The sequence below is a fragment of the Pezoporus flaviventris genome, unplaced genomic scaffold (genome assembly GCF_033815535.1).
Source record: "Pezoporus flaviventris isolate CSIRO_AGI_PZ_B2104156 unplaced genomic scaffold, CSIRO_AGI_Pfla_v1 ptg000083l, whole genome shotgun sequence".
Taxonomy (NCBI): Eukaryota; Metazoa; Chordata; class Aves; order Psittaciformes; family Psittacidae; genus Pezoporus; species Pezoporus flaviventris.
The window spans coordinates 12,439,924-12,464,542 of NW_026892631.1; the positions used below are offsets into that span (position 1 = coordinate 12,439,924).

Here is a 24,619-nt window from a genome sequence, read left to right on the forward strand (position 1 = left end):
TTGAGCACTTATGCAAATGACCAGTCTCTTAAAAGTCAGCACCTATGAGACAACAGGGCCTGCTGCTCCTTAAAAATCGAATAGTAAGAGGCTTGTTCAAAGCACTACAATGGCATCAAGGAACGGAAAGTAAGAGCTTGTTTTTCCCTTTGTTTTCCACTGGCACTGCTTAGCCCTGTATCTCTGAAGCAGGACACTGTCCTCATCCAGCACGGCTTGGCAGCGGTGCTCGAGAGGTGTGCTTTCCACCCTGCAGTCTCCCCTGGGGCACTGCCTGTGAGTGAGAAGGAAGGAGGGAGAGGTGGTAGTGCGGGTTTGGAATCAACAGAAGCAGGGCGGTCCTGTGATGGTGCGTATTAACTATTAATGGCAGGCGTTTGTGCTCCGGGTCTGCCATGGCACACTGAAAGCAAGCAGCTTGTGCCAGGGCAGGTCTGACACATGGAAATATAGCAGCCATTGCTGTTCAAGAGGCAGAAGCTGGCTGGGCTTTTAAGGCTAAGCCTGCAACTAGAGTAAACACTCTAGGAAATACTCTTTTTGGACAAGCTTTGGCATAGTAGAATAGCCAGCCTGGCTGTCAACAACACAGCTGTCCTTGGCATGGGCTGGGGTTTAGCTCTGATTTTCTGCCTTAGCTCTGAATAGCCTCTCCATTGTTGGCTCACATGAGAACCGCACTGCTGGGCTCTGCTCGCACTTTCTTTCAGCCTGTTGATGTCAATGGGAGTTTTGGGCATTGGTCCACAGCTCATCTCGCAGGAGGCACTCAATAGAGGCATCTACTTCTCATGTAGATGGAGACTGAGTTAAACCAGAGCATATTCTCTTCTAAACTTTCTTGCCCTTCTCCAGAGCTCTGTTCCCAGACACCCAGTTCTTGCTGAGCTGCAGTTGGTTTTGAGATGACCGGTATGTCAGAGGTGAACCTTTCCTCTCCAAGACACAAACATAGGATTATGTTCTTTTCTGAATTCAAGGCTTCAAAAGCATAGGAGTCCTGGAGGCTCCAGGTACATTAAAAGAAAGCACAAATTGAGATCCTTAAGAGAAGCCCTATTAAGTTTGCTGATTTTCCTTATTGAAAATAATCTTTTCAATCTCCTGGTGGACTTTGCTTATTCATAGTATCATAGAATAGTTAGGGCTGGAAAGGACCTTAAGATCATCCAGTTCCAACCCCCCTGCCATGGGCAGGGGCACCTCGCACTAAACCATGTCACCCAAGGCTCTGCCCAACCTGGCCTTGAATACTGCCAGGGATGGAGCATTCACAACTTCCCTGGGCAACCCGTTCCAGTGCCTCACAGTAATGAACTTCTTCCTTATATCCAGTCTAAACTTCCCCTGCTTCAGTCTGAACCCGTTACCCCTTGTCCTACCACTACAGTCCCTAACGAAGAGTCCCTCCCCAGCATCCCTATAGCCCCCCTTCAGATACTGGAAGGCTGCTCTGAGGTCATGGAAAGCGATTTCCTAAGAATGGATTTACAACACTGAGGATCTTCTGGAGTGTGAGGAACTTAATATAAATGAAGTCTGTGGTCATATCTATGCTAGGCAAACTGTATTTTTAAATCTAAGAATGTGCTTGTGTTTCAAGACCCTGGCATATCCGTGTAAGCTATAATTTCACCTTCATGCCTTTGATTATGGAAAAAGTAGGTTACACAAAGCATAAAACCCTGAATCACTCTGCAATCTTATTGTAAACGTGTTCATTTTTGAAAGCATTTTTGCTGCCTGTGGAAACTTCAGGACCCTCCCTATCTTGCATGTCACTTCAGAGGCTCATCGGACACTCCTCTAGGCTCTGGTGTGATGGTGTGTGGGCATCATACGTGATTAAGAAACAGAGGACAGTTTAACACATCCTTTCCCAAGCTCCAAAGCCAGTGGATCTGTGCAGTTCCTTTAAAATGCAGCCAGTCACATGTCTGGTTTTCTCACTGCTGTTAAACCCATTAGATGTTATGTTACAGGCAATGTGGTCTGCAGCTGGGGAAACCACCATAGGGAATGCCCTGGGTTTGCTCAGGAAAGTCTGTTACTGCCATTGTTTCCTGTCTGTGCAGGAAAGATGGGCAAACCTCACACAAGAACGTGCTGTACCTGGCTAGGTGATAAGATGCTATATTGAGCACACCTTAATGTAAGTCTCAGCCTAAGATGTGTCACTTTGGTCAGAGCTCTGGTGGAAATAGCTTAGTGAGTTCATGATATATGTGTTTTCGTTGTAGTTCTGAATCTGGTGTATCATCAGATCAAGCTCTTAGCTTGTCTTCAACTCAATAGAATGTCATGGCATCCTCTGAAGAACATGGCCAGCTCTAAGTATTGTTAGTGGTAAGAGTGTAATTATGAGCAGTGGAAGTTGGAAAATGTGATTTGAAGGTATGTTTTTGAGCAGAGGGACTTCTAGTAGGACATCTTTATAGTGTTCCTGTATCTTTCATCATACAGGCAATGTAGCAGTCAGCCTTGAGAAGAATAAGTGTGAAAAGGCATTTTTGTGCTAATTCTTCCTGTCTGCATTTTGCAGGCTCTCACTATGGGCAGTTGTGCTAAACAGCCTATGGGAAGACCCTAAAGATTAGTGCAACAGTAAACCACAAGAAGCTGAAACAAATCAGATTGCTATCTCATGATGGGGCTGCTGGTAGGGTTTGAAGTGTAAAGCAGTGGTAACTACTGCTGCAGCTGTGAGACTTGCCTGTGCTTGGTCCACTGTATAAAACTGTACTGAGTGGAGACACTGGTTTGTTTGCTTTCCAGATGCAACTACCCAAATCATGCAAACTACCTCAAAACTATTCATGTAAATGTGGTATCAATGTTTGCTTTGATTATCAACTTTCTGTGCACAGAGGATCTTAATAACCTTGGCCTTGAGACATTCAGGTCTCTCTTTGGGCTCTTTCTTCTTTTAATGAGATGACATGAGCTTTTGCTCTTCTCCAGTGTGGTGGGTGAATGAGCCCTCTTGGTCCTAGGACATGACTGTTTTGTAAGCATCAGATGAGCCAAAATCCTGAACTGAAAAAAGGAAACAACAAATTGATTTGTGTGTTAAAATTGATGCACGTGTTATGAGCGCTGGCACGTGTTATACAGGCTCTGATGTGGATCTTGCAGGCTTTTGAGTTGAAGGCATATTGCCAATGATTTGGAAAGTGGATCCTGATGCACACAATTGAGAACAATACAAGAGGGCAGCAGTTCTCCTATTAGTGCTTTGGGCACAGCTATAAGGGTTGCCATGCTCTGCTAACAAGGGCTGGGGAGGTGGTGGCCTGCTTCTGGCTCTGAGCTGGTTCATCACTGCCCTCACATACAGAAGGTTCAAAACGTTGGCAGGAGTAATGTGTATCCTGTGCTGGCACCCATGGACACGGGGAGATGCTGAAGCTGAGTGCATTGAAGTGACCAGAGAAAGCACTGTTTGCCGGGTTGTTTTGTGTCTTGCACTGGGGAGGCATCCCTGGACCAGCTTCTGGGCCATCTGGAGTCACATGCAGCCATGAGGATGTGAACAAAGAGGGTGCAATAGGGTACTAGAATCCACGAGTGCTGATTTCCAGTGCTGAAGGGGACCATATACCTACTGAAGAGGAAGGACAGAGCACCAGGTGGGGGATACTGGTGCCTCTGAAATCCTTGCGAACTGTTCACATGGGTACAGGCCTAGGTCAGCCCTTTTAAAGTTGGTGGTCAAACCCCATCAAAAGCTCTGAGCTTCAACCTACAAATCCACTTCATGGACACCTATTTGAAGGCAAACAAATGGTCTCTCAGGTTTGTTAATAATCTTCTGGCATGTAATTTCTATACATTACTTGTTTATGTAAAATTATTTTCATGTGCCCATGGAAACAAATGAGATCTCAAAACCAGAGTCATATGAAAGGAAAGATGCTAAAATATGCTGTGGGGCTGTGCAGACGTGGCATGTGCCTGTGTGTGTCTTGGGAAGAGGAGTGGGATTCTGTGCCCTGTTTTCAACTTTGTGGAGCCTGAGCAAGCCCCATGGCGCAAGGATGCTTGCTTGTTTGACAGGCTTGTTTTGGCTTCCCAGAGCTCTTTATGCAGTCAGCTTGCATTTCACTTTTCTTCAGAGCTTCTCCACTGTCCACACATCCAAGTTCTCATCGGAAGATGTGACCTTGTGTGTGTTCTGCTGAAAGCTGCCTTTGTGAGTGCTCCCAGCAGCACCAGCTGAGCCCAAGGCAGGGGTTCCCATAGGGTAGTGTCTCTGGCACTCAGCTGGAGAGAGGATGGGAGGCGATTCGGTCATGTTCTGAGGTTTCTATTGTAAAGGACAGGCCATGCCTGCCTCCTCTGCCACTGAAAAGTCCTTCCCTCCCTGAGTCCGATGAGTATACCCCATGTTGCCCTGTTTGTGGGAAGCTCCACTAACACCAACCCTCTAGCTAAGAATCTGCTGAAAGGGTGCATACTCCAGGTTCTCCCCAGACCAACACACTGATCTCCATTGTACAGTTACTGGGATGGATTAGATAGGTACAGTGTGGGGTTTCTACCTCCTGAAAAGTCCCTTTTCTAACTATACTCTTTAGAGCAGGCTTTTGGGCTCACAAACAGGCATTCCAGGCCAAGAACTTATACTTTAAAACATAAATAGATGAGATCAACATCTAAATCATTCACGTTGGCTCAAAACCATGAAGAAATTGGCTTAAAAATCCAGACTTGAAAGAATTTTGACCTTTTTCTTTTACCTTCTCTGCGTACAGCTATTCTTTCCTCTGCCAGGCTGAACCTGTATGAGCGTGGAGTCTCCTTCTGGAAATGTGGTGTCCCAGACGCCTAAGCTGTGCACTCTCTGGCTGGTATGCACCAGAAGCTGGGGCTTGCCCAGAGCCTTTGGAATGTCTTGTAGGGTTTTCAGTTAGCGGATGGTGTACAGGTAACCTGGCCCTCTCCCTGGTAGTGCCTGTGTGCTTTGGGATTAGGAGCAGCCATCTGTGGCTTCTCTCCCTCTCTGTGTCCCTGCAGTGTCACAGCTGACAAGAGCCTGCACCTTTCATTGATTTGAATTCTTTCTCTTGTAATGCAGCCATGTGGCTTACAGAGCCCTCTCTTGTCTTCCTGCTTGGAGGAAACCGTTTACTCTATTGCCTGACTTGGGCTAATGTCTTCACCCCTTCTTGGTGTGCTCAGGGACAGTGGTGAAGCAGCATTTCCCATGCGCTGACAAGGGGAACAGGATAAAGCTGCAAGCAGCAACGTGCCTTCTGCCCTCACTCTGCCTATGGCAAAAGTCCGTGGGGAGGGAGGGCTTTGGACTTGCATCCGAGCCAAGGCTTCAGTTAACAGTCACAAGCTGGAACTGCACAAGTAACATACACTACAGAGACATAAGATGGTGAGTTAGACCAGACTGGGTGTTCCCTGTGGACAGCTTTGGTATCAAGGCCAGGAACGAAGCGAGGAAACGGTCACGTTGGCAGCCCTGAATTAAAAGCCTTGTCAGCTTTTCCTCAAGAGCTGCTACCATGCCTGCCAGCTGTGAAACTAGAGCCTTCTGTCCCTTCACGCCCCTCCCTCCTCCATTCCCAGGCTCTAGTGAGCAGGAGGGGCAAGCGCAGCATTTGAACTTTGATAACTTTGGCAAGTGCAGCCGAGTGATGGGGAATTAATGAATCTTGCTCCTTCTTTGTATTTGTGCTACTCCACAGGTGCTGGAGGTTTTGGTCATGTCTGCTTGCTACGCAAATGGAGCTTTGCATTCTTTCCAGGCCTCAAAGAAAACCAGTGAGGGATTTGGGGTTGGCGAGGAGTGAATAGATGAACCATCTGATGCACCCTGCAGACCAGCAGACTCAGACCCTGCCAGGCAAACCAGCAGGGGAAGCGGCTGCTGAGCCAGAGATGCACCGTGCAGTGTTCACTTCCTCCATCCCCAAATTCACATCAAAGGGCTAGTGGTAAAAGTGCCAGGGCAAATCTGGCCTCTTCTCTGTGCCTAGGGGGACAGGGCTTCTGTACAGATCCAGAGCATATCTGGAGACCATATGCCACAAAGGTGACAGAGGAGCAGTAGAAAACCAGTCACCTGGCCAGTCTGTTTGCTTAGACCATAACTGTGTAAACTGGTAGCTGTGTTTGCATTAGCTATGGCAGTAGTGTAATAGTCAGAACTTCAAAAAGCAGCCTGTAATTTAATAACCTTATCTGCTTCCTGCTCCCTGGGAGAGGTGGGAATTCAGATGCCCTGCCAGGTGGCAGACCTTCCTGGCCAGGCTTGGGCTCACACTCTCTTGTAGTGGGCATTGCAACTGGGTTGTGCTTATTTAGAGAGCAATCACCTGTGGGATAGACTTGCTGTTCTGCCAGGTAAGACTCACCCCTGGTTCAGGGCCATTTTGTGTTTGCTGTAGGCTTTCACCCATGTCTCTTAAGCAGTGACAGCTGAACCGCTCCTAGTAGTGTACAAAATAGGGTGATGAATGGGACCATGATTAGAAGGGATTTTGCTAACCACAGAAGTTAGTTTATTGTGCCTTTCATGGTCCACCGTTTGCCATGTGTGGTCTCAGGCAGGTCCCTGCAGTGCTCTGTTTTGTAAGGCCTTGTCTGGTTTTTTGTTTCGCTTCTAGTTTGAATTTGTTCTCAGTGATCACTTTAGTAATCAGCATTTCCTCTGCTGCCCTGCCCAGAGATGCTAAGTGGTCAGTGTTTGCACTATACGGAGGCCATGGATTCGTGCCACTTGCTGGCAGAGGTGCTGCCTGGAAAACTGGGGCTCCTGTGTCTGATAGAGATGGGGTCCCTTTATGACAGTGTTGAAAGACCAAATGTATTGATGTTTTGAAGGCAGATTGAGGGTAAATGTTGCAAAAGAAGCGTTAATGACTAATTCAACTGAATATGAAATAGAAAGGACTTGCTAAAGAACTCCAAAGCTTTTCAGGATATTCCATGGCATTACCACAGCTTACAGTCTTTGGATGCTGGAGTTTGTTTTCCTGGGAGGAGCCTGTTGGCCAAAGCACTTGAATTAGCCTGTATTTTAAAGTGCTGTGAGGCTGTTTAACTTCTGGTGGAGCAGTCTGCAGACTGACAGATGATAACCATGATTTAAGGCTGTGGGTGAAGTGCAGCCCTCGTGGTGCTGTGCTGATGTAGGGGCTGGGCAGGGAGCTGGGAAGGCCTGCCCCTCTTGTTTCTCTGCTGATTATAGTCATGTGTGCCTGTGAGCCTGAGCCTGGCTGGGGGGTAAGGTCAGCTGGAGTTGCCTTAGCTTTACAGCAGCAAGGAGGAGCCTGTGATGTTCTTCTTCCATACAGTTTTTGTACTGCAGAGCTAAAAGGTGATGCCAGTGTCCTAGCAGCACTGCTCAGTGCCAAGGAATTTAAAGATCCAGTCCAAAATCAACCTACAAAATAGATTTGAAAGGTTTTTTCCTTGTTATCCTCCTAAACCGACTGGGAGGGCAGAGCCAGCTTTGCCCCTTGCAGAGCACCCATAACTGCGTTGGCAGAAGGACAGGAGCCGTGGTCTGGCTCCCTTGTGCTCTGCTGCATGGGCATGGAGCACTGTGCTCCTGGATAGGAGATGTCTGTGAAAGCAGAGAGCACTGAGCTCTGATGTTTAAGCCCAGAGGCACCGGTGCTGTGTCAGGGAGGGACTGATAACTTCAGCATCCCCACTGAGCTCTGGCTGGGGCCTCTCTTGTGGGAGCATTGCCTTTGGAGGTAGTCGATCCCCTTCCTTTAATTCACCCTGCTGCAATGCTCCGCTCGGTACCAGGCGGGTGCTGCTGCTGCTTTGCTTGCCTGCGTGTGTCCCCTTTCTCTGGTGTCCAGCAGCCGTGAGCCTCCTGCCCCTGCGGACCCCTGGGCCACCCACCCCATGCCCCGCGGTGGGCCGGAGTTGGGTCTTGGTCAAGCAGAAGCCTGCAGCAGCAGTGTGCTGCACAATAGCCACTTTGTGCGGGGCCCTGACCTCATCTGCCCACTGCCCGCAGCTGCGCTCCTGCCCTGCGCCTTAACCCTCCGTGCGCTCTCCCTGCCTCGGCAGCGGTGGGCTGGGACAGGCCGTGTTCAGCAGCGGGCTGGTGCGGAAGGCTGCGTCTCATGGCCCAAACCAGGCTCCAGGGGCCAGCAGGAAATGAGTCGGGCAGGCTCCTTGCGCTCCAGTGCCTTCCCAGGAGAGAAGAGCCATGGGGCTGTGCTCCCCTGGCCAGCTCTGTGCGTGCACCAGGAGTGGCATTGGGCTGGAGCTCACACACTGGCACTGCCTCTGCACTGGCGTCTGCTTCACTTCCCCCTCACAAGAGGCATCTTGTTGAGGGCTTTTCAGCCCTCTGCTTGTTGGGCCATAGAGCTGCTTCACTGCCTTGCTGTCGTTTTTTTTCTCTTTATGGCCATCACATCACCGGGCATGGTTTTTCCTTCACATCAGCCTTCTGCTATGACTTAGAGCACAGTTTCTACTCATGTCGCAATGTTTCTTTCAGTTCTTTCTGAACAACGAAGCATCATCAGTCTGTTTCTACATACGTGTTTTCTGTGATGGACATTCAAGCTTGATCTACCTTGTTTCTGGAAGACTCCAGACACCTGGGAAGCAGAGTGGTAGGGTTAACAGCGTGGAAGTAAAACAAGAGTTATGGAGCTGAAGAGACTTCCTAAAACTTGGTCTGCTTTAACCTTCGTATCCTGTCAAGAGCTTTAAGATGCCAACAAGTGACAGACACATCAGTGTCTTCAAAGTGCTGTGGAGGGTCCTCAGGAAAACTAATGAAAGGCAGACTTCTGGCCTGCTTGATGTTCTTCTGAAAGTCTGGTTTTTGAATCAAGTGGCAGCACAGTTACTGAAACAAATTCTTCACTTTTGAAATCTTTTCCATTAAACAAGTGAAAATAGGTGCAAAATTATTCAGTCAAAGCAAAGCAGATTGTGTATCAGTATGGACCATTTGATGAAGTGCACTGATTTGTTGTCAATTACATGGGTTAAGTTGAACTGAGAGTTCCTGTGCTCTCTTGCATGACATAGACTAAACTGCTCTGAAAAAAAGTGGTAGCAGTTAAACAGCATCCAGCTCTTAGGTTTAAAACTGCAACCAGATAATGAAGTTAAGATAATAACCCCCCACCAGTAGACAGAAGAGCTGTTGCTTTGTCCTATGGAGGTAGTGAAAATGAAATCACTCTAAAACTGTGCACATACAAAGCAGATGCAAGATGAAAGGTGTTTATTAACATATAAGCTGGTACTTTGCATTGTACAGTGATTTAAGAGATTGTTCAAACTCTTAAATATTCTAATGTTTAGCTGTGATGCCCGTCTTTAAGCCATTCATTGGCACAGTGGTAAGTACTTAGTTTTGAGCTGCAGTAGTGTGACATAGATTCATCCCTCTTGAGAGTTTCACTATTCCTAGAATGACCTTCTGTTAAGAATACCTGTATTTTGTTAGTATCTGTTACAATCATCTAGGTAATACAGTTTGTATGCAGTAGATCTGGGTACAGGAGCTTGTGTACATAAGCAAATACATGTGTGCAACACTTAACACCCTTAGTTAGTTAGGGTGTTAGTTCATTAGTTAGTAGGGTTAGTTCATTACTGCTTAAGTTAGTGGTAGAGGACTTGGAGCTTAATCGGAGATCTCTGCTAAAACAAGGCTGCACTAGAGAGCTGTGCTCTGGGGGAAGCAGGGGTGGTGGTTCATCTCTGCTCTTAATGTGGTATCTTGATGAGGCAGCGATGTGCAGCAAAGCCACACGTGCCTGTTCAGAGGTTCATTACCACATCTTATTCGGTAAATATGTAACTCTCCAAGTGGTCGTTTCCAGTCCCTGCAGCTTTCCTTTGAATCCAGAGCACAGTCACTGGCTTTATAAACAGAAAGTATTTGTGTAACAGGAGGTGAGACTGGTGGGAGGGTTTTTAGGCTGACCAGATTCTGCTGTTTCCTGGGAGTTTAACCCAAACCATTCCAATTTAGTCTTATTTTTAGAGAGAGACATAACTCTTGTGCCCTTAAAAAGACTTTCCATGTTTCCTTAGTCATGTCATTTCCTCTTTTTAAGTAGAGGATCATAAAACAAACTTTCCTTGGTGCACATAAGAGTGCTCCCAATCTGTAGGTTTCAGCTCTGATGCCAGCAGTTCTGTCAGAGACCAACAGGAGGGCCTTTTTAATTGAAATTAAAAACTGGACACAGACGCTGCCTCTTCTTCATTTCCTTTTCTGCAGGTGGAAGAAAGAATCTCAGAAACCAAACCCTACCGTTTATTCTCAGCTCTGCAACTTTTTCTATGACCTTCAGCAAATCTCCTTGTCATAGCTCCCAAAAAATAACTCGGAAACAAAACTGCACTTCCAGGTTGGCTTAGTAGTTAGGAACAATCACATAATTACTAAACTGAATGTGTCACCTTTCTTATATGCCATTTCTCCTGCTTTTAGGCTACTGCAAGTCATGTAGCCAAATAAATGTTATTTCAGCTCTACCCTGTATCTGTGTAAATAGGAGTTAATGTGTTGCTGCATCTCCTGGCTGACTTGTGACGTGGAGGTCTCCAGAGGGAGGATGAGGAGGAGAGGCTGCCGTGGAAAGCCCCTGGTTGTTGCTAGGCAGCACTGCATTTTAGCTTCCCCGACTGGAAGTCTGCACTCAGGTTTGGCAAGGAAAGGGAAAACCAAGGAATGGAAAACCACACAAAGATGCTCAACTTACTTTTTGTAAAGCATGGCTTTACTGTGCTGGGTGCAGCGAGTGTGTGGCTGCAAGTGAGGTGGAAGCAATTTGATTAAATAGAATAACATTTGATAACTGGCCTTCTGTTTATTCATTTTTAGCTGCAGGATCATGTGGCTGGCTTGCTCGCTGTCTGCCCCCCCCCCCCCCCCCGTTTTGTCTGCTATGATGTTCTTGGGATCTTGCAGTGAAGTTGGAAGAGTACAGCACAAATGGTCTTGCTCCACTTCCACTTTAAACGGAAGGAGGAAAATCCAGCAGTTCCAGAGACTTCCCTCTGAGGCTTATGCTCCAGTTTTACAGCCTGTGGATAAGGGGATGTCATGTCCCCATTTTACTTCTAAGCTCATCAAGAGGCACACCAAAGATCTCTATTAACTAACAAAAATTGTTATGTAGGGCATCGTGCTCTTGCTGCACGTTGTAGCAACAGTGCAAATAGTGGTAAGATCCTCATGTGGTTAAAACTCATCACAACAGCACTGCTAAAAGAGCACCTGATTTTTCTGCCAGAAATACAGGGTTTGGGATATAGCTGAGCACTTGAATTCCTCTTGGTAGAGTTGCTGTATTGACCATCCGTCCATCCATCCACCCATGGGCTAGTTCAAGCTTTTCAGACAGTCTTAATTGTTGCCTTGTAATTGCTGTCTCTGTTTTTCCTCCCTGTGCGTTTTAGTAGAAGGTCAGGATGAGTAAATTTAAGGTCTTGCTGCCTCAGCTAACTGATACATGGGAAATAATGTCTTTTGTTGCACTGTGATGGAGTCACTGGGGGATGGATCTGTGGATGCGACCTCATTAGGCACTGGACCCTTCTGGACTGCACTGGAAAGTGGTTTGCTTGCTCCCTGGCTGACAGGGTTGTGTTTAAAGATACTTTTCCCCTTTCAGCTGAGGATCCTGTGGTGCTACTGAGGCACTGTGGAGTTAGGTGTCACAGCCTTGCTCCATCCTTGAGGGTTCAGCCAAGTACCATTGCAAAGCTCATGTTACAGGAGCTTAGAGAACCTTGCTTAGAGAACTTTGAGAGTCTTGTCCAAAGTCATGCAGCTTGTAGTCAAATGGGATGCAGCAGGATATGTTCTGCTGCAACAGTGCTCTTCCCCTCAAGGATGGGCCTTGAAAACTGAGAATCAGGACTCTTTTACAACCTGATTCTTTGAAAACAAGCAGGAGCTAGGAAAATCTATTCTTTATTTCAAAAGCTGGTGGAGAAGCTTCTTCCTGATGCGCCTCCATCACCAAGCTTTTTGTCATAAAAATGTAGTTGAAGTATTTATGGGAAAAACTGTTCTCTTAAAGCCTTGTTTTTCCACTCTGAGTCACTTTTTGGAGGTTTTTTGAGGGGAAGGAATGATTTTATTCACTTGCCAACTTTCAAAGCACTGCCTCGGAACTGGGATAAAGCTGTAACTCACCTGTTTATTTCTGTAGTTACGCACAGTAATTGCTGGTTGAAGGATATCCTGTTTGCTAAGTTGTGCAGTTCATGTGTTATGGCAACTTTAATGGCCCTTGCAGTATATAGCAAGGGGATTTAGGTCTGTGGGCAGGTGCTTTTTACCTTGTTTTTTAATTCTAAATAAACATAATGAAAATAGCTATTAAATAATGAGAACATCCACATTTACATTAAATACACTATTCTTTTCTTCACGAAAGGAAGATAAATTCACCTGCATCAGGGCAAAGTCTAACTGCTAATGGACAGAAGAAACTTCCTTTTAGGCAGTTGTTCCATCTCTTTCTCCCTGGAATTTCTTGTATGTTCTTTCAGATCCCAGGGTGTCAGTCACTGCCAAGGGACTGTGCAGGGTGGGTGGGACAGTCTCAGGTCAGGCCACCTCTAGTAATTCTTAGCCTTTCATATCTCACCTACCCATCCATCCATCTTGTTTGCTAATTAAATGTTGATGAAAAGAGATTCCCTGCAACCTCCCTCTTTCTGTTCCCTCGTGCTACTGCTACTAATCCCTGGATTCTACTTCTCTTTCAGAAGATGCTGCTTAAGAAGAATTGTGGAGCGAAGACTAGAGTAATTAAAATTCGTGTAAGTTGCCCTTTTCTGGTCCAGTTCCTGCATCTTTCCACATGTATCTGAATGTGGTGATTCTTTGTGAACATCTATACCCAGAAGATTATTTGTGGAGGTTTCCTGTGGCTTGATCAGCTGCATAACAAAAGCTGCTACTTGTAATTTAGGTTAGGTGCTGATGAGGCTAATAATACACTGGCTTTTCTGTTTTGGAGGCTGTGGGCTCAAAGCTTTCTTGGAGTGAAACTACATTCCCTCCTGTGAGCTCATACAGCTATGCATATCTGTCCTGTAGGGTGTCATTTGGATCCTTCTTGGCTGAGGGAAGTGCTAATCTGAGGTAACAAGTGGTGGTTGGTAGAGGTGAGAGGTACTGAGTAGGCAGCTGCAGAAAATGGACTATACCTGCAGAACTGCATGGCATGTGAGACTGAATGATGGCAGACAAGAAGGCTAGATTGCTTGGGTGGCTTTGTAGCTGGGCTGACACTGCAGTGTCTGAGCATCTCCCATGCTTGAGCACACACATGCCTGGCAGGGCTAGGTCTGCCCAACTCTCCTGCTTGTAATTTATGCTGCCTGCACCTCTGAGTCTGTCTCTAGCACCCTATACCCTGACTTTTCATCCAGCCTGTCTCTTCCATGGGTACCTTGGCGTTCTTTTGGTCAGTACTGGATAGTGTTGTGGGAGATGTGTCTGTGACCTTGCACGCTGCAGCCAAAACAAGTGCCTTAGTCCACTGAGCCCCATCTGATGCTCCCCATGTTTGTGATACACAGGCAAAACCAAGTCAGGGTGAAGAAAACAGATAGCCTTTGTGATAAAGCTGCTACTTTCATTGCAGCAATTATAGTCTTGCAGGAGGGATGAATGACAGACCAGGATCCTTCAGGGTTTATACCTTGTCCAGCAGGAAAAGGGACTGATGCCTTTGTGCACCCAGAAGTGCTTCTGTTTATGGGCATGCTTTTGAGTGCCCCTATGGTGAATTTGTTATTTGAGAGGAGGAGGAGCAGGTTGGCCTGGCTAGAACCTTGTGCAGAGCTGGACAGTGTTTCTCCAACTCCCTTACATGCCTTCTGCTAGGGCGCTTCAGTCCTGTCTTTCAGCATCCCCACAATGACCTGATACTTCTGATTGCACAATTAATCCTGATCTATTATCATCTCTTGTGCTCCTGCTTGGATTGTTTTAACTAGAGCTGTCTCCTCCTGTGCCCTGTGAGCTCTCCCATACTGTGCCTGTCCTTCAGACCTACTGACAGTCTAATCCTGCTGCAGTGTTTTAGTGCGGCTTGATTATCACCTTCCTTTATGCCTGTCCATGTGCTTCCACTATTTTTCCTGGGTGTCCCTGGACCTGTAGCTATTTCCAGTGCTGCTTGATGTCAGTCCCTCAGTCCCTGGGGTTCCAGTGATGCCTCAGTGGCGCGGTTTCCTCTGACACCTTGAGTTCATTATTGCAACTACTCTTGTGTCCCTGGAGAATCTGAGAGGCAGAATTACCCCTTTGCTCCCTGCTGAGCCCATGTCAGCTCACACTAAAATAAACAGCAGAAACTGAGAGCACACCATTCTGACAGATGGCACAGAATCCATGCTTCTCTGGCCAGCCCTGCCAAGCTGTGGCAGCGCATCTCTATACCTGAGGTGCTCATGTGGTTTCCATGACAATAGCATATGATACTTCACTGTCTCTTGTTGGTCTGTCACAGTGGCAGAGTCATTAGGTAAAGGAGACCATTTTTGCTTCCATTTTTCAAGTGATTGCAAGTGCCCACTTTAGTATATCTAGCTTAGGAGGCAGCAGGTCCCTGGCAGAATACCTTGCTGAGGTGCCTCAGCTCTGGAAGCAGCTGAGAGAGGTCAGTACCTCTGAAGGATGGTGCTATGCTCTTGTCCTATGAAGGGAAATCTCAGTCCAGCCACTAAGGCATGATTGTTTTCTCCCTGTAGTTCTGCTGCCGGATAGAGTGAAGGAGAAAGGATTATGCTTATTGCCTCCTTTGTGAGGATGACAATGGCAGTGACCTGCTAGTAACATCAGTGAAGCATTTTTGTCCAGTCTTTGCTGAGGACAGTGTTTCACACGGTAGTGAGGTGGGGTTTTGCTTCTCCACGTGCTGTTTTAACACTAAAGTGTCACCTTATCACTGTTCCCTTCAGCTTCCCCAAGGGGCAGCTCAGGTGGTGTCAGGCTGCAACCTTTCTACTCATTCAGCAGTTCTTAAGAGGGATGATAGGACAGTGATGTGACAAGCCTAAGAACTTGAACAGATTAAGGCAGAGAGATTAATAAACTTCCCAAACGTCCAGCAGTGCAGTTGTGTTGAAATGTGTTCGGGAACAGCAGCTGTGCAAGGGGAGGGCCTATAGTGAAGGGAAAATAATGCTCAAAAAATCTTGCTTCTGTTTCCCCCCAGTAAAGGGTAATGGAACAGGAGAATCAGCCCCTCTGGCAGAGATCAGTTAGAGGTGACAGTGTGTGTATGAAGTATGGATCTGTACATAGTATATATGTGTAGCATAGCACATGTCACTGCAAGGGGAGCGGTTGGCATGAGCCTCCATGGGTGCTGCACAGTGAGGTGGGCAATGCGTGTGTGCAGACCTGCTCAGCTGGTGTAATGTGTGTAACTGAAAGCAAGGCTGTAGGTGTGGATGAGGGGTACAGCATGCGTGTGGGTATTTGAGCATCCAGAGCATGTTTGCATGGTTCAGCTGGGTGTTGCATGGAGACACTCCCTTTGCACTGGAAGGATGTGCTCGTGCTCACAGGTAACTGCCTCTGCCCTGGACCAGGCTTGGTCAGCTGTAGCCAGCTCTGGATGCAGAGACCCATCTTCCAAAGTCTTTCTGTAATACCACAAGTTTTCAGTTCTCCAAGCCCTTTTACAAGACACTCATCTAGTCCTATTCTTGTTCTTCCTTCACAAATTCCTACCTGCAATCTCTGAATGGGCTTATCTCAGCAGCAGGTGGGTGGAAGACCCAACTGGCAAGCCCCTGGGTATCTCAAGAGCTCTTGTTGGAGCAGGCAGAGAGGGAGTAAGGATTTCAAGGCCAATCTGATAACCTGGCCGATCAGAGAGATGTTTTCTGCTATGTAAAAACAAAATAGGAATTTTAAATCGGAATATAAACCTCTTGTGCTCTTGCCTTGATCTTATCAATGTTGAGAATGCCTTCTGCTTGGCCAGAGGCCAGATCCCTGGAAGGACTTCCCTCTCTTGTATCTCTTGCATCTGCATCCTATAAAAGGCCACTGCAGAAACATGCTAGGTTTTCTTCTCCTAAAATAAGGGACCTTTTCATGTTGGAGCTGAGCAGGAGATACCTTCTTGGCAGACACCTGAGCCATTCACAAATGTAAGGCAGGCTAGGTGACAGAGTAGTGCTGGTGAAACCTCTCGTTCTGGCCACGCAAGATGAGGTAAAGGTTTCTAAAAAGTCAGAAGACCTTGTGTACATACACACACATATGTTGCTCCTTCCATCACAGGCTCCCAGTGCGCTTTGCAAGCACTGCTAAATATAGCATCCCAGAGGCAGAGTTAAACTGAGAAACCAGCACTTGCCCAAAGAGAGACAGTGTGAGGAGACCTGAAGTCTGGACTTTGATCTTCAAACCACATACCTTGAGCTGTGTCTTTATTCGTACCCTATCATGCAATACAAATGGCTCTGACATCTCAGGCAGCAGAGATCCCAAACTGCAGCTAGCTAACAGTTTGTCAAACTGTCCTGGTTGTCCTTAGTGTGCCTAAACCTGAACCTGCCCTTTAGAAGCAATGAGAGAGACTCATCTCCCTCGCTGGTAGCATCCTTGGGTTACTTGCTGTGCAGAGGCTGCTCATTGAGGTTTTAACATTCCAGTTCCCCGTGTGGGCTCCTGTCTCCTGTGGATAGGCACATGTGTGCTGAGCAAAATCGAGAAGGTCCTCTGCTAAGTGAGAGTATGAATATCCATTAGCTTATTGAGGGAACCAGTTCCCCCCATGCTCCCAACACAGCCCCTGAGCTGCCTGCTCCTGCTGAGGGTCTCTGTGCAGTGATAGCTGGCCCTGGAGAACCTCAGCCCTTAGTGTGAATAATTCCTGACAAAAGACTTTGTCCAGAGTTTCCTCTGGATTCAGTGTAGCCAAGGTGGGAATGCCTCTGTTAAAAACAATCCCAAGCATCTGGCTCTAGATGTTCTTCTACTTAGCATTGCTTTCATTAGGTTTCATGGCAAAGGCTAGCTAGCCTTCAGCCTGTCCATAGCAGCCAGAAGAGGGACTGTCATGTCTCTTTTCCTGCTTCCTTAAAGGATTTTTAGTGCTGCCTGCTTTTCATAAGTCCTGCTATGTGTGCCCTTGCACCCATTATATCATGTAAGTGCTTGCCGAAGGGATGTTGTGGAATCACCAAGAGCTGCATAATCCAGACATCATTATGAAAGTAGAGAGTGGCTGGTGAGTCAGGAGGCTGACATCCCTCCTATTCCTATTCGCAGCGCTGTCCTTGCTTTGTGGTCAGATGTGGCTTACGGGTCTGGTTTAAGAAGGGGGGTGTGGAAAAGGGGTAGAAAGGAGTTTAGGGCAGAGGTGCAGCCCTGGGTGGTGGCTGTGGCTGGCGGCACCATGGTGCAAGGGACTGGGGGACAGATTTGGTCACACCTGGGTGGTAGAGCAGAGGGAGAAGGGTAGGGGATGGCGGAGGGTCACGGTGGCTCTGCCACTGTTCTCCAGCAGAGCTTCGAGTCCAAGATGGCACATCAGGCATGTCTTTTGCCACCGCATCCAGTCCCACTGCAGTTGCTCCCCGCTCCCCTTTGTTTGTGGGAACCTGGCACCCATTCCCTCTCCCAATCCCCAGAGCTGTAATCCTCTTTCCCCACACACCTCTCCCATAATACACCTACTTCCTGCACTTGGGGGCGGTTTGTCCAGAGGCAAGCGCGCTGTGTCAGCATGTGTTTGCAGCCTGCTCATGCCAGGGTAATTAATACTCACTTTGCAGTTTTAATCTGCGTTCCCTTTAAGTTGCAAGCCACGTGCTGCTCTGTGCCAGCCTGCCTGGCCAGAGGCAGGCAGGTTGTCCTGGCCTCATCCAAACTGGAAGCTGCACGTGCACAAGTACGCACCACGCGCCTGCTGTGTCAGAAGCATGGTAGCTGGGGCTCCTGGCCTGAAGGGAGGAGGGCTGCGAGGGCAGTTGGCTCTGATCTCTCTGCAGGGACAATGTTCCTGCCACACAGGGAGGGAAGGGGAAGGTGGGGAAGGAGGAGAGGAAAAGGTGGTGTCACTTAGGTACAGACTTTAGACTTAGGGTCAGATTGTGCCTTGTGTGTGTCTTGTGGGTGCTTGGAGCTCCTCTCATGCCCGCTCGTCATCCCACTCAGGCGCACACAGACCTTGTGGTGCGTGCAGGAGCTGCTGCAGGTGTGTTTAGGGAAGCACAGGCCGCTGTATCAGACAGAGAGAAAGTGGGGACAAGACACAGCTCATGAGTAGGGGCATGTGGGTACATTCACTTGTTCGTAAGAGATTTGTGTGGCCTTCGGAGCATGACCTTCACTGGGACCGGACCCTGGAGCAGTGAGTTCCTCAGGTTGGCCAGGGACCACTGACAGCCTGCCCCTCTGAATGACCCATCTGTCCCTTTTCAGCATGCAGCCTCCTTCCTTCAGGTTGTCAGGCTGGCAAATCAAAGCCTGCAAACAGCTTTCTCAAAGACACATCTCAAAGATGTGCGAGAGAGGAGAAGAAAGGCTTAGCTCACTGGTGCCAGCAGGGACCCGTAGCTGAAACTGGCTTATTTCTGCTCTTGGGCAAGTGACCAGCAAGCATCTGCTAGGTCCTTTGAAGCACCTTCCAAAGAAGTGTGGTGGTGTCTGTCTGGTTGCACCTCTCTTAGGTGTGGTAGTAGCCATCTGACAACTCTGCACACAGATGTGCAGATGTTTGATAGATTCTCAAGGGGTTTCCTCCTCTTCAGAGGAGAACAGTGATGTGTTTGTAAACTGCTGGACTGCTCTCTGCAGCGTGGTTGCACAGAAGGAAGTTGGTATTGGGCAGCCGTACGCTGGTGGAGGAAGACAGCCCTTTCAGCCTTGTAGGGAAGGGCAATGGAGAACCCAGGGAAACAAAGCTCACTGCAGAGTTTTGTTTTCCTTGTCAGAACAGTGTTTGGAGTTGACCCTTTCTTTTCTTGGAAGAGAAGGGAGGATAGTCTTGGAATGAAGTTCGGTTATGCTATATCTTTTAGTTGAAGTTAAACTGTATATGAACCTGGATGTGGAGGAGACTTCCAGGAGGAAAGGGGCTTGCCTTTGAAAAGCTACTCTTTTTGCTGCTCCAGGTCTGTGACTGGAATAAATTGTCAGAGGCCCTCCAGGAGTTAAGGAAGCAGCAGTTAAATGTGAATTGCTGCTCCACTGGAGGAGCTGGTCCTGCTTGTCAGCCACTATTTCTTGAAAACTGCCTGAAGCAAGACTGTAATTGAAAGGAAATCGCCTCTCATGGAAGGTCCCCACACCTAGATGGTAATTAGTTCATCCTGGCTGCCTGACTGTGGTGTATGTCACGGTTTAACCCCAGCTGGCAACTAGGCACCACACAGCCAGTGGGATCAGGAGGGTAAAAGCGAGAGAACTTGTGCATTGAGATGAAGACAGTTTAATAAGTAAAGCAAAAGCCACGCACAGAAGCAAAGCAAAACAAGGAGCTCATTCACCACTTCCCATCAGCAGGCAGATGTTCAGCCATCTCCTGGAGAGCAGGACTTAATCACACCTAGCAGTTACTCGGGAAGACAAACACCATCGCTCCAAACGTCCCCCTAGTTCATATGCTGAGCAGATATCATATGGTGTGGAATATCCCTTGGGGCAGTTGGGGCAGTTGTCCCAGCTGTGTCCCCTCCCAATTCCTTGTGCCACTCCAGCTTTCACACCGGCAGGGCATGAGAAGATCTAAGTCCTCGATTTGATATAAACACTACCGGGCAACAACTAAAAATCAGTGTGTTATCACCCTTACTCTCATACTCATACTAAATCCAAAACACAGCACTGTACCAGCTACTAGAAAGAACATTTCTCTATCCCAGCTGAAAGCAGGATAGGAGAAACTGAGGAAGTGGCTTGGTCAGGGCCATGTTTGGAATATAGCTAGGAGCAAGTATGAAGGTCCCCTTCCCTTGCTCACAGCTGATGGTTTCACCCATCAAGGTTGAAGTGTCATCAGTTTCTTTACTAACCACCTGGCAGGGGTGAGTGGAAGGAGAATGAAGAGTGGAATCAAAAGCAGTGTAACTATAAATGCTCCAGTATGGAGTCTGACAGCCTTTACTCTCTCTGTGCCTTGCCTGAGTTGAGTATCAGTACTACCTCTGGCTCTGTCTACTCCTGGGCAAGGCAGCTGTCTCAAGCACGCAGACATCTGTCTTTGCCAAGGCTCTTTTGGGAATTTATTCCTTTCCACATAGGGCAGTGGTGGGAATCGGATGCGCCTTTACAACTTGCAATTACATGGTGCCTTTCATCCCAAAGGACTTTTAACAAGTGAGTCTGCAGACTGCAAAGGGATCATTCGCCCATCACTGAGAGGCATCCACCACTGGAAGGCAGTATCCTTTAAACAGAGCTCGACAGCATTTCCCAATCAGCAGGGCCCAAGGGTAGGAAAAAGAAGGGACTCCTGTGCTGCGTTGGCCCTGAGTAAGGGATGGGTTGGCAGAGTGCACAAGCTGATCTGATTTTGAATCCCACCAGGATACTAGAGCACTTATGAAAGAGGACCAAAGAGTATTAAGCAGGGCTTAGTTTTGTATCACCCCTGGCACACCACTCCCTTCTAAGACACTGTTGTGTTAGGTAACTTCTTTTACCCCTCCTGTGGGGATTGTCATTCCCACAGCTGAAAGCATGCTTGGAGCTGTGCTTGCTTCTGCTTTGTCCAGAGAACCTCACTTCTGTGGGATCATGAGTCCAAAATAAAGTTGTTTCACAATCTGCATTTGGGATATTTTCCCAGACTTCACAGGGGTAAGGGATGGGTTTCTAGAAGGAATGTGTGTTTGTTTCAGTAGGCTTATGCTTTACCTGTTTTGTCTGATTCCTATGTACTTTTTCCTTGCTGATGTGTACAATCATGTTACAGATGGATTTATGAAGCAGTTCCCATTTCTCTGCTTTCTGAGGGCTGCTAATATGATTGAAATCCTGCATTTCTTCTGTGGTGTTTAATCTTGCTGGTCTTCTTTGAGGCACCTGCATCCGGTCGCTATCTGTACCATCGTCTGTTGTGCTGCTTTGTTAATGTGCTTTAGATACGCTTCAAGCCTGGCTGCTTATTTACCACCTGTATTCAGTGGTGGTAATGCAGTTGGTGACAGGTTTGCAAGAGTGTGCGTGTAGGTGGGTGTATGTGGAGGAAGAAGCGTGTGTCTGTGTGCATGCTGACAAGTGTACACGACCAAGGCGGTCTGCACATAGTGTAACCCAAGCTAGGTCCCTTAGGAGCTCCTCTAACTCAAATGAGGCGTGCAATGAGGCAGCACAGGTGTCTGCAGGTACTGAAACAACCTCCTGCTCGGGGCAGTTGTATAAGCAAGTGATGAGCTGTGCTGCCTTGGACTGTCCCCTGATGCCCGTGGAGTTCAAGCCCTGCTTGCCTTGAGTTACGATGTGAGCAGAGAAGAATTGTATGAGCAGGGACAGATCTCCTTTCGGTTTCCAAGTCACGAGAAGGTCTGTGTGTGCACAGAGGGATGTGGACAAGTGCCTGTGTCCTGGGGAGAACCCGAGGCATGTGAGAGCAGGTGAGCGTGTGCAAGTGAGCACGGGCACGTGTGATGGAGCGTGTGCCCCATCCTGCCTGCAGCTGAGTGCTCGTGTCTCAGGCCGTTCTCCAGCTGTGTAAATACATTGCCTAACAAATTGAGGGCCCTGGTTAATGATTGCCATTAGCACAGGGCCCATATTAGGCTCCATTTTGTGCGAGTTACCCAGCTGTCTGAATGCCATTAGAGTGAACGCACCGGCCTTTAATGTCGAGCGCGGACTGTTTGCGCTCTAAGGAGCCTCTGCAGGAGCTGGTCTGGGGTTGCTCAGCAGGGGCTGTCAGGCAGGTTTATAGCAAGCTCCCTGGAGCTGCTGCAGGGGCAGCAACCACTCTAACAGCCTTCTGTAGTCAGAGCGATATCCTAGGCATCCCAGGCTGGCACTGGGCACCCGAGGGGAAGAGCAGGCTAGCTAGGATGTGTGCCCACATTACAGAGAGGCAGCTGGCCCAAGTGATAGGGTGGGAGGAACATGTTTCCCTCTCTGGCAGCCAGCCCTATCCATCTTCTTTCTGGGAATACATCTACAGAGCTTTGCCTTGTGCTACTCATCAGAGCCAGACCACCACATGCTGTGATCCCAAATGGTGTAGTGGACTAAGCCAGATCAGGTCTGGTCATCCCCAGGGCAGGATAAGGCTCCAAAGAAAACATGCTCTTCTGCAAGAAGAGTGTGGAGTGATTTGGTGCCGGTGCTTGCTCTTCCTAGCGGAGTTGCTGCTCTATCAGTCACGGAATAGGTGCAAGACAGACCCATACTGCTCAGGGTTATAAATCACTGCAGATTGGTCCCGGGGTTGCCATGAATTAAGGTGGTTGCATTACAGCATCCTCCTGTTACTGCCTGCAGGGCTCTTCCCACCCTGCCTTTGCCTGCCATTGTGGTAGCTGTGCTGTTGAAAGCCAGACATCATCTTGTGGCTGCTCGAGAGGTTCCGTGATGAAGAGGCAGGATTGGTGCAGTTTGTGCCTTACTTGCAGCTCCCTGACCAACTGTGAATCTCTGCATCCTCCTGTCTTTTCACATCCCTGTCCTTCTCCTCAGCCTTTGTTATGTGCTGTGTTCCTTGCAGTACCTGGGAAAGCTCTTTGCCCCATACATTGACCCAGAAAAAGGTCCAGAGAGAAACCCCAGGGCACCTTCCCATCCAAAGCTTGATGGCTGTTGTGGATGACTTTTGCTTGTCCTCTGGATCCGTCTTTCCCCAGCCTCTTCTTCATCTGCTGTGTGCCAGAAATGAGCCGATTCAGCTGCCTTCCCTAATCCTGTCTGGCATTTCAAAATGGAGGGGACTGCCAGCTTCTTTGTTTGCATTCCCTTTTGGCACTGGCAGGGGACGTTCTCTGCTCTGGAGAAGGACAAATGTGCTGATTTATTCTGCCCCTTAGCTTTGAATAGGGGTTGCTATGTTACTCTCCAGCTCTGAGGCTTGCCAGAGCACACACCATATATAACCCCACAGCAGGTGGCTATTGAGTGAGGGCCCTTAAATCTGCCTCTCTTGTTTCTTATGCTGCTGGCCAAGGTGTCAGGGGGATGAAGCAGGGCATGATTTGCTGGCTGAAAATCCAGGCACAGATGAGGCCAAGCACCATGTTGGCATTTTCCATTCTCAAGTGCCCATCTTAATTGGCAGAGGAGGTACCAACTAGGCAGGAACATGCTGCCCATACTGGCTTTTAAAGAGGCCCTTTCTGACATGAAGGGCTTATGGGGCCCAGCTATGACCAAGATCCTAGAGGCAGAGGCTCCCAGATCTTTCAGCACCCAGGGCCTGGCTTGGACACTGCCACAGCTCCCTCTAATTTGAGGTGACTGTGTGAGCCCCACCGTTTGATAGCTGTCTGGGAAAAGCTGTGTGTGTCTGTGCTGTGATGACAAGTGACAACCCAGCCAGGACAGAAGCAGGTGGCATCAAAACATCACCTTGCCGTGCCATTTTGTGGTTGCAGCTGTCCGATAGACCTGACTTTGAAGAGCCAAAATGAACCTCTGTCTTAGAGGAGACAGCAGAGGTGGTAATTGTTCCTAAAAAGCCCTGTTATTTGAAGAGCAGTCCCCAAGTGCAGGCTGAGCAATGGAAACCATGGGGTTTGCTAGGAAAAGTCTGGAAGAGGGAGCAGGGGGGCACAGAACACCAGAGCCTAGGTCAGATCTCTTATGTAGCCTCCATGAAAGCAATAGTAAAGCCCTTCCCAGCAGTGATGGAAGTGAGATGAGGGTGCGGGACGTCTGCATGAGTTTCTAAGCTTCTGAACTTCCCAGTGTGTGGCACTCACAGTAGCTCATCCCTATCCCTGGGGAAAGAACTCTATGGGATTATGATTAAATACTCTGCTGGCCCATGAAGTGGTGAGACCTCATCTCCTGGCTAAAGAGTGCCTGTGAAGCAGCTGCCACACTGGTGCTTGTGCTTGCGGAAGAGAAGAAACAAAACGGTTCCCAAGAAGTAGAAGGAAAACACTTCCTATTTAACAGAGCAGAATCACTTCTTTGGTGCTATAATTCCTCTGGGATCCACAGGTCCTGGCAGAGCCTGGGGAAGAACAGCATTTCCCTCCTGTCATGCACTCTGGGTCTGCTCTGAGCACTGGGAGCAAAAGAGAGAATGGTCTTTGGTGGCTGGTACGGTGGTACAAACCAGGCTGTAAGGCCTTCAAGTGGGATCTTTTCCTCTGAGAATCTCTCAGCCATTCCTCATTGAACCCTGCAGTCTGGAGCCATGCATCATGGATATCCTATTTCACTTACTGGCTGCAGGTGCAATGAAATGAGTCCTAGGCATGTGGATCCCAGGGATCTCAGTCCTGGAGGAGGTGGGATATGCATGCTTTTTTCTCAGTGGGTAGGAGTAAGGACACAAGCAAAGAGCTTCACTGCTTATGTTGCACTTGCTGCAAGTACAAGCATGACCTCATTCAAGGAGGTGCAATTGTGCTGGAGAGGGATGTGACCAGCACTCAAGGCAGGACCTTTACCATTTGCAGCTTGTATGAGCACTGACTTAATCCCTCTTTT

General features: G+C 48.1%; 1 protein-coding gene across 3 annotated transcripts in view; it reads left to right on the forward strand.

The window, feature by feature from the left end:
• Positions 1-24,619, forward strand: part of LOC133280589 (uncharacterized) — a 54,418-nt gene that overhangs the window by 27,408 nt on the left and 2,391 nt on the right. The window contains exon 4 of one of the 3 annotated variants that reach the window (XM_061475443.1): positions 12,736-12,789. The exons of 1 other annotated variant lie outside the window; for it this stretch is intronic. In XM_061475443.1, coding sequence (XP_061331427.1) covers positions 12,736-12,789 — 54 coding nt within the window. The remainder of the gene's footprint in view (positions 1-12,735; positions 12,790-24,619) is intronic. One more of the 3 variants, XM_061475444.1, reaches the window with a different exon arrangement.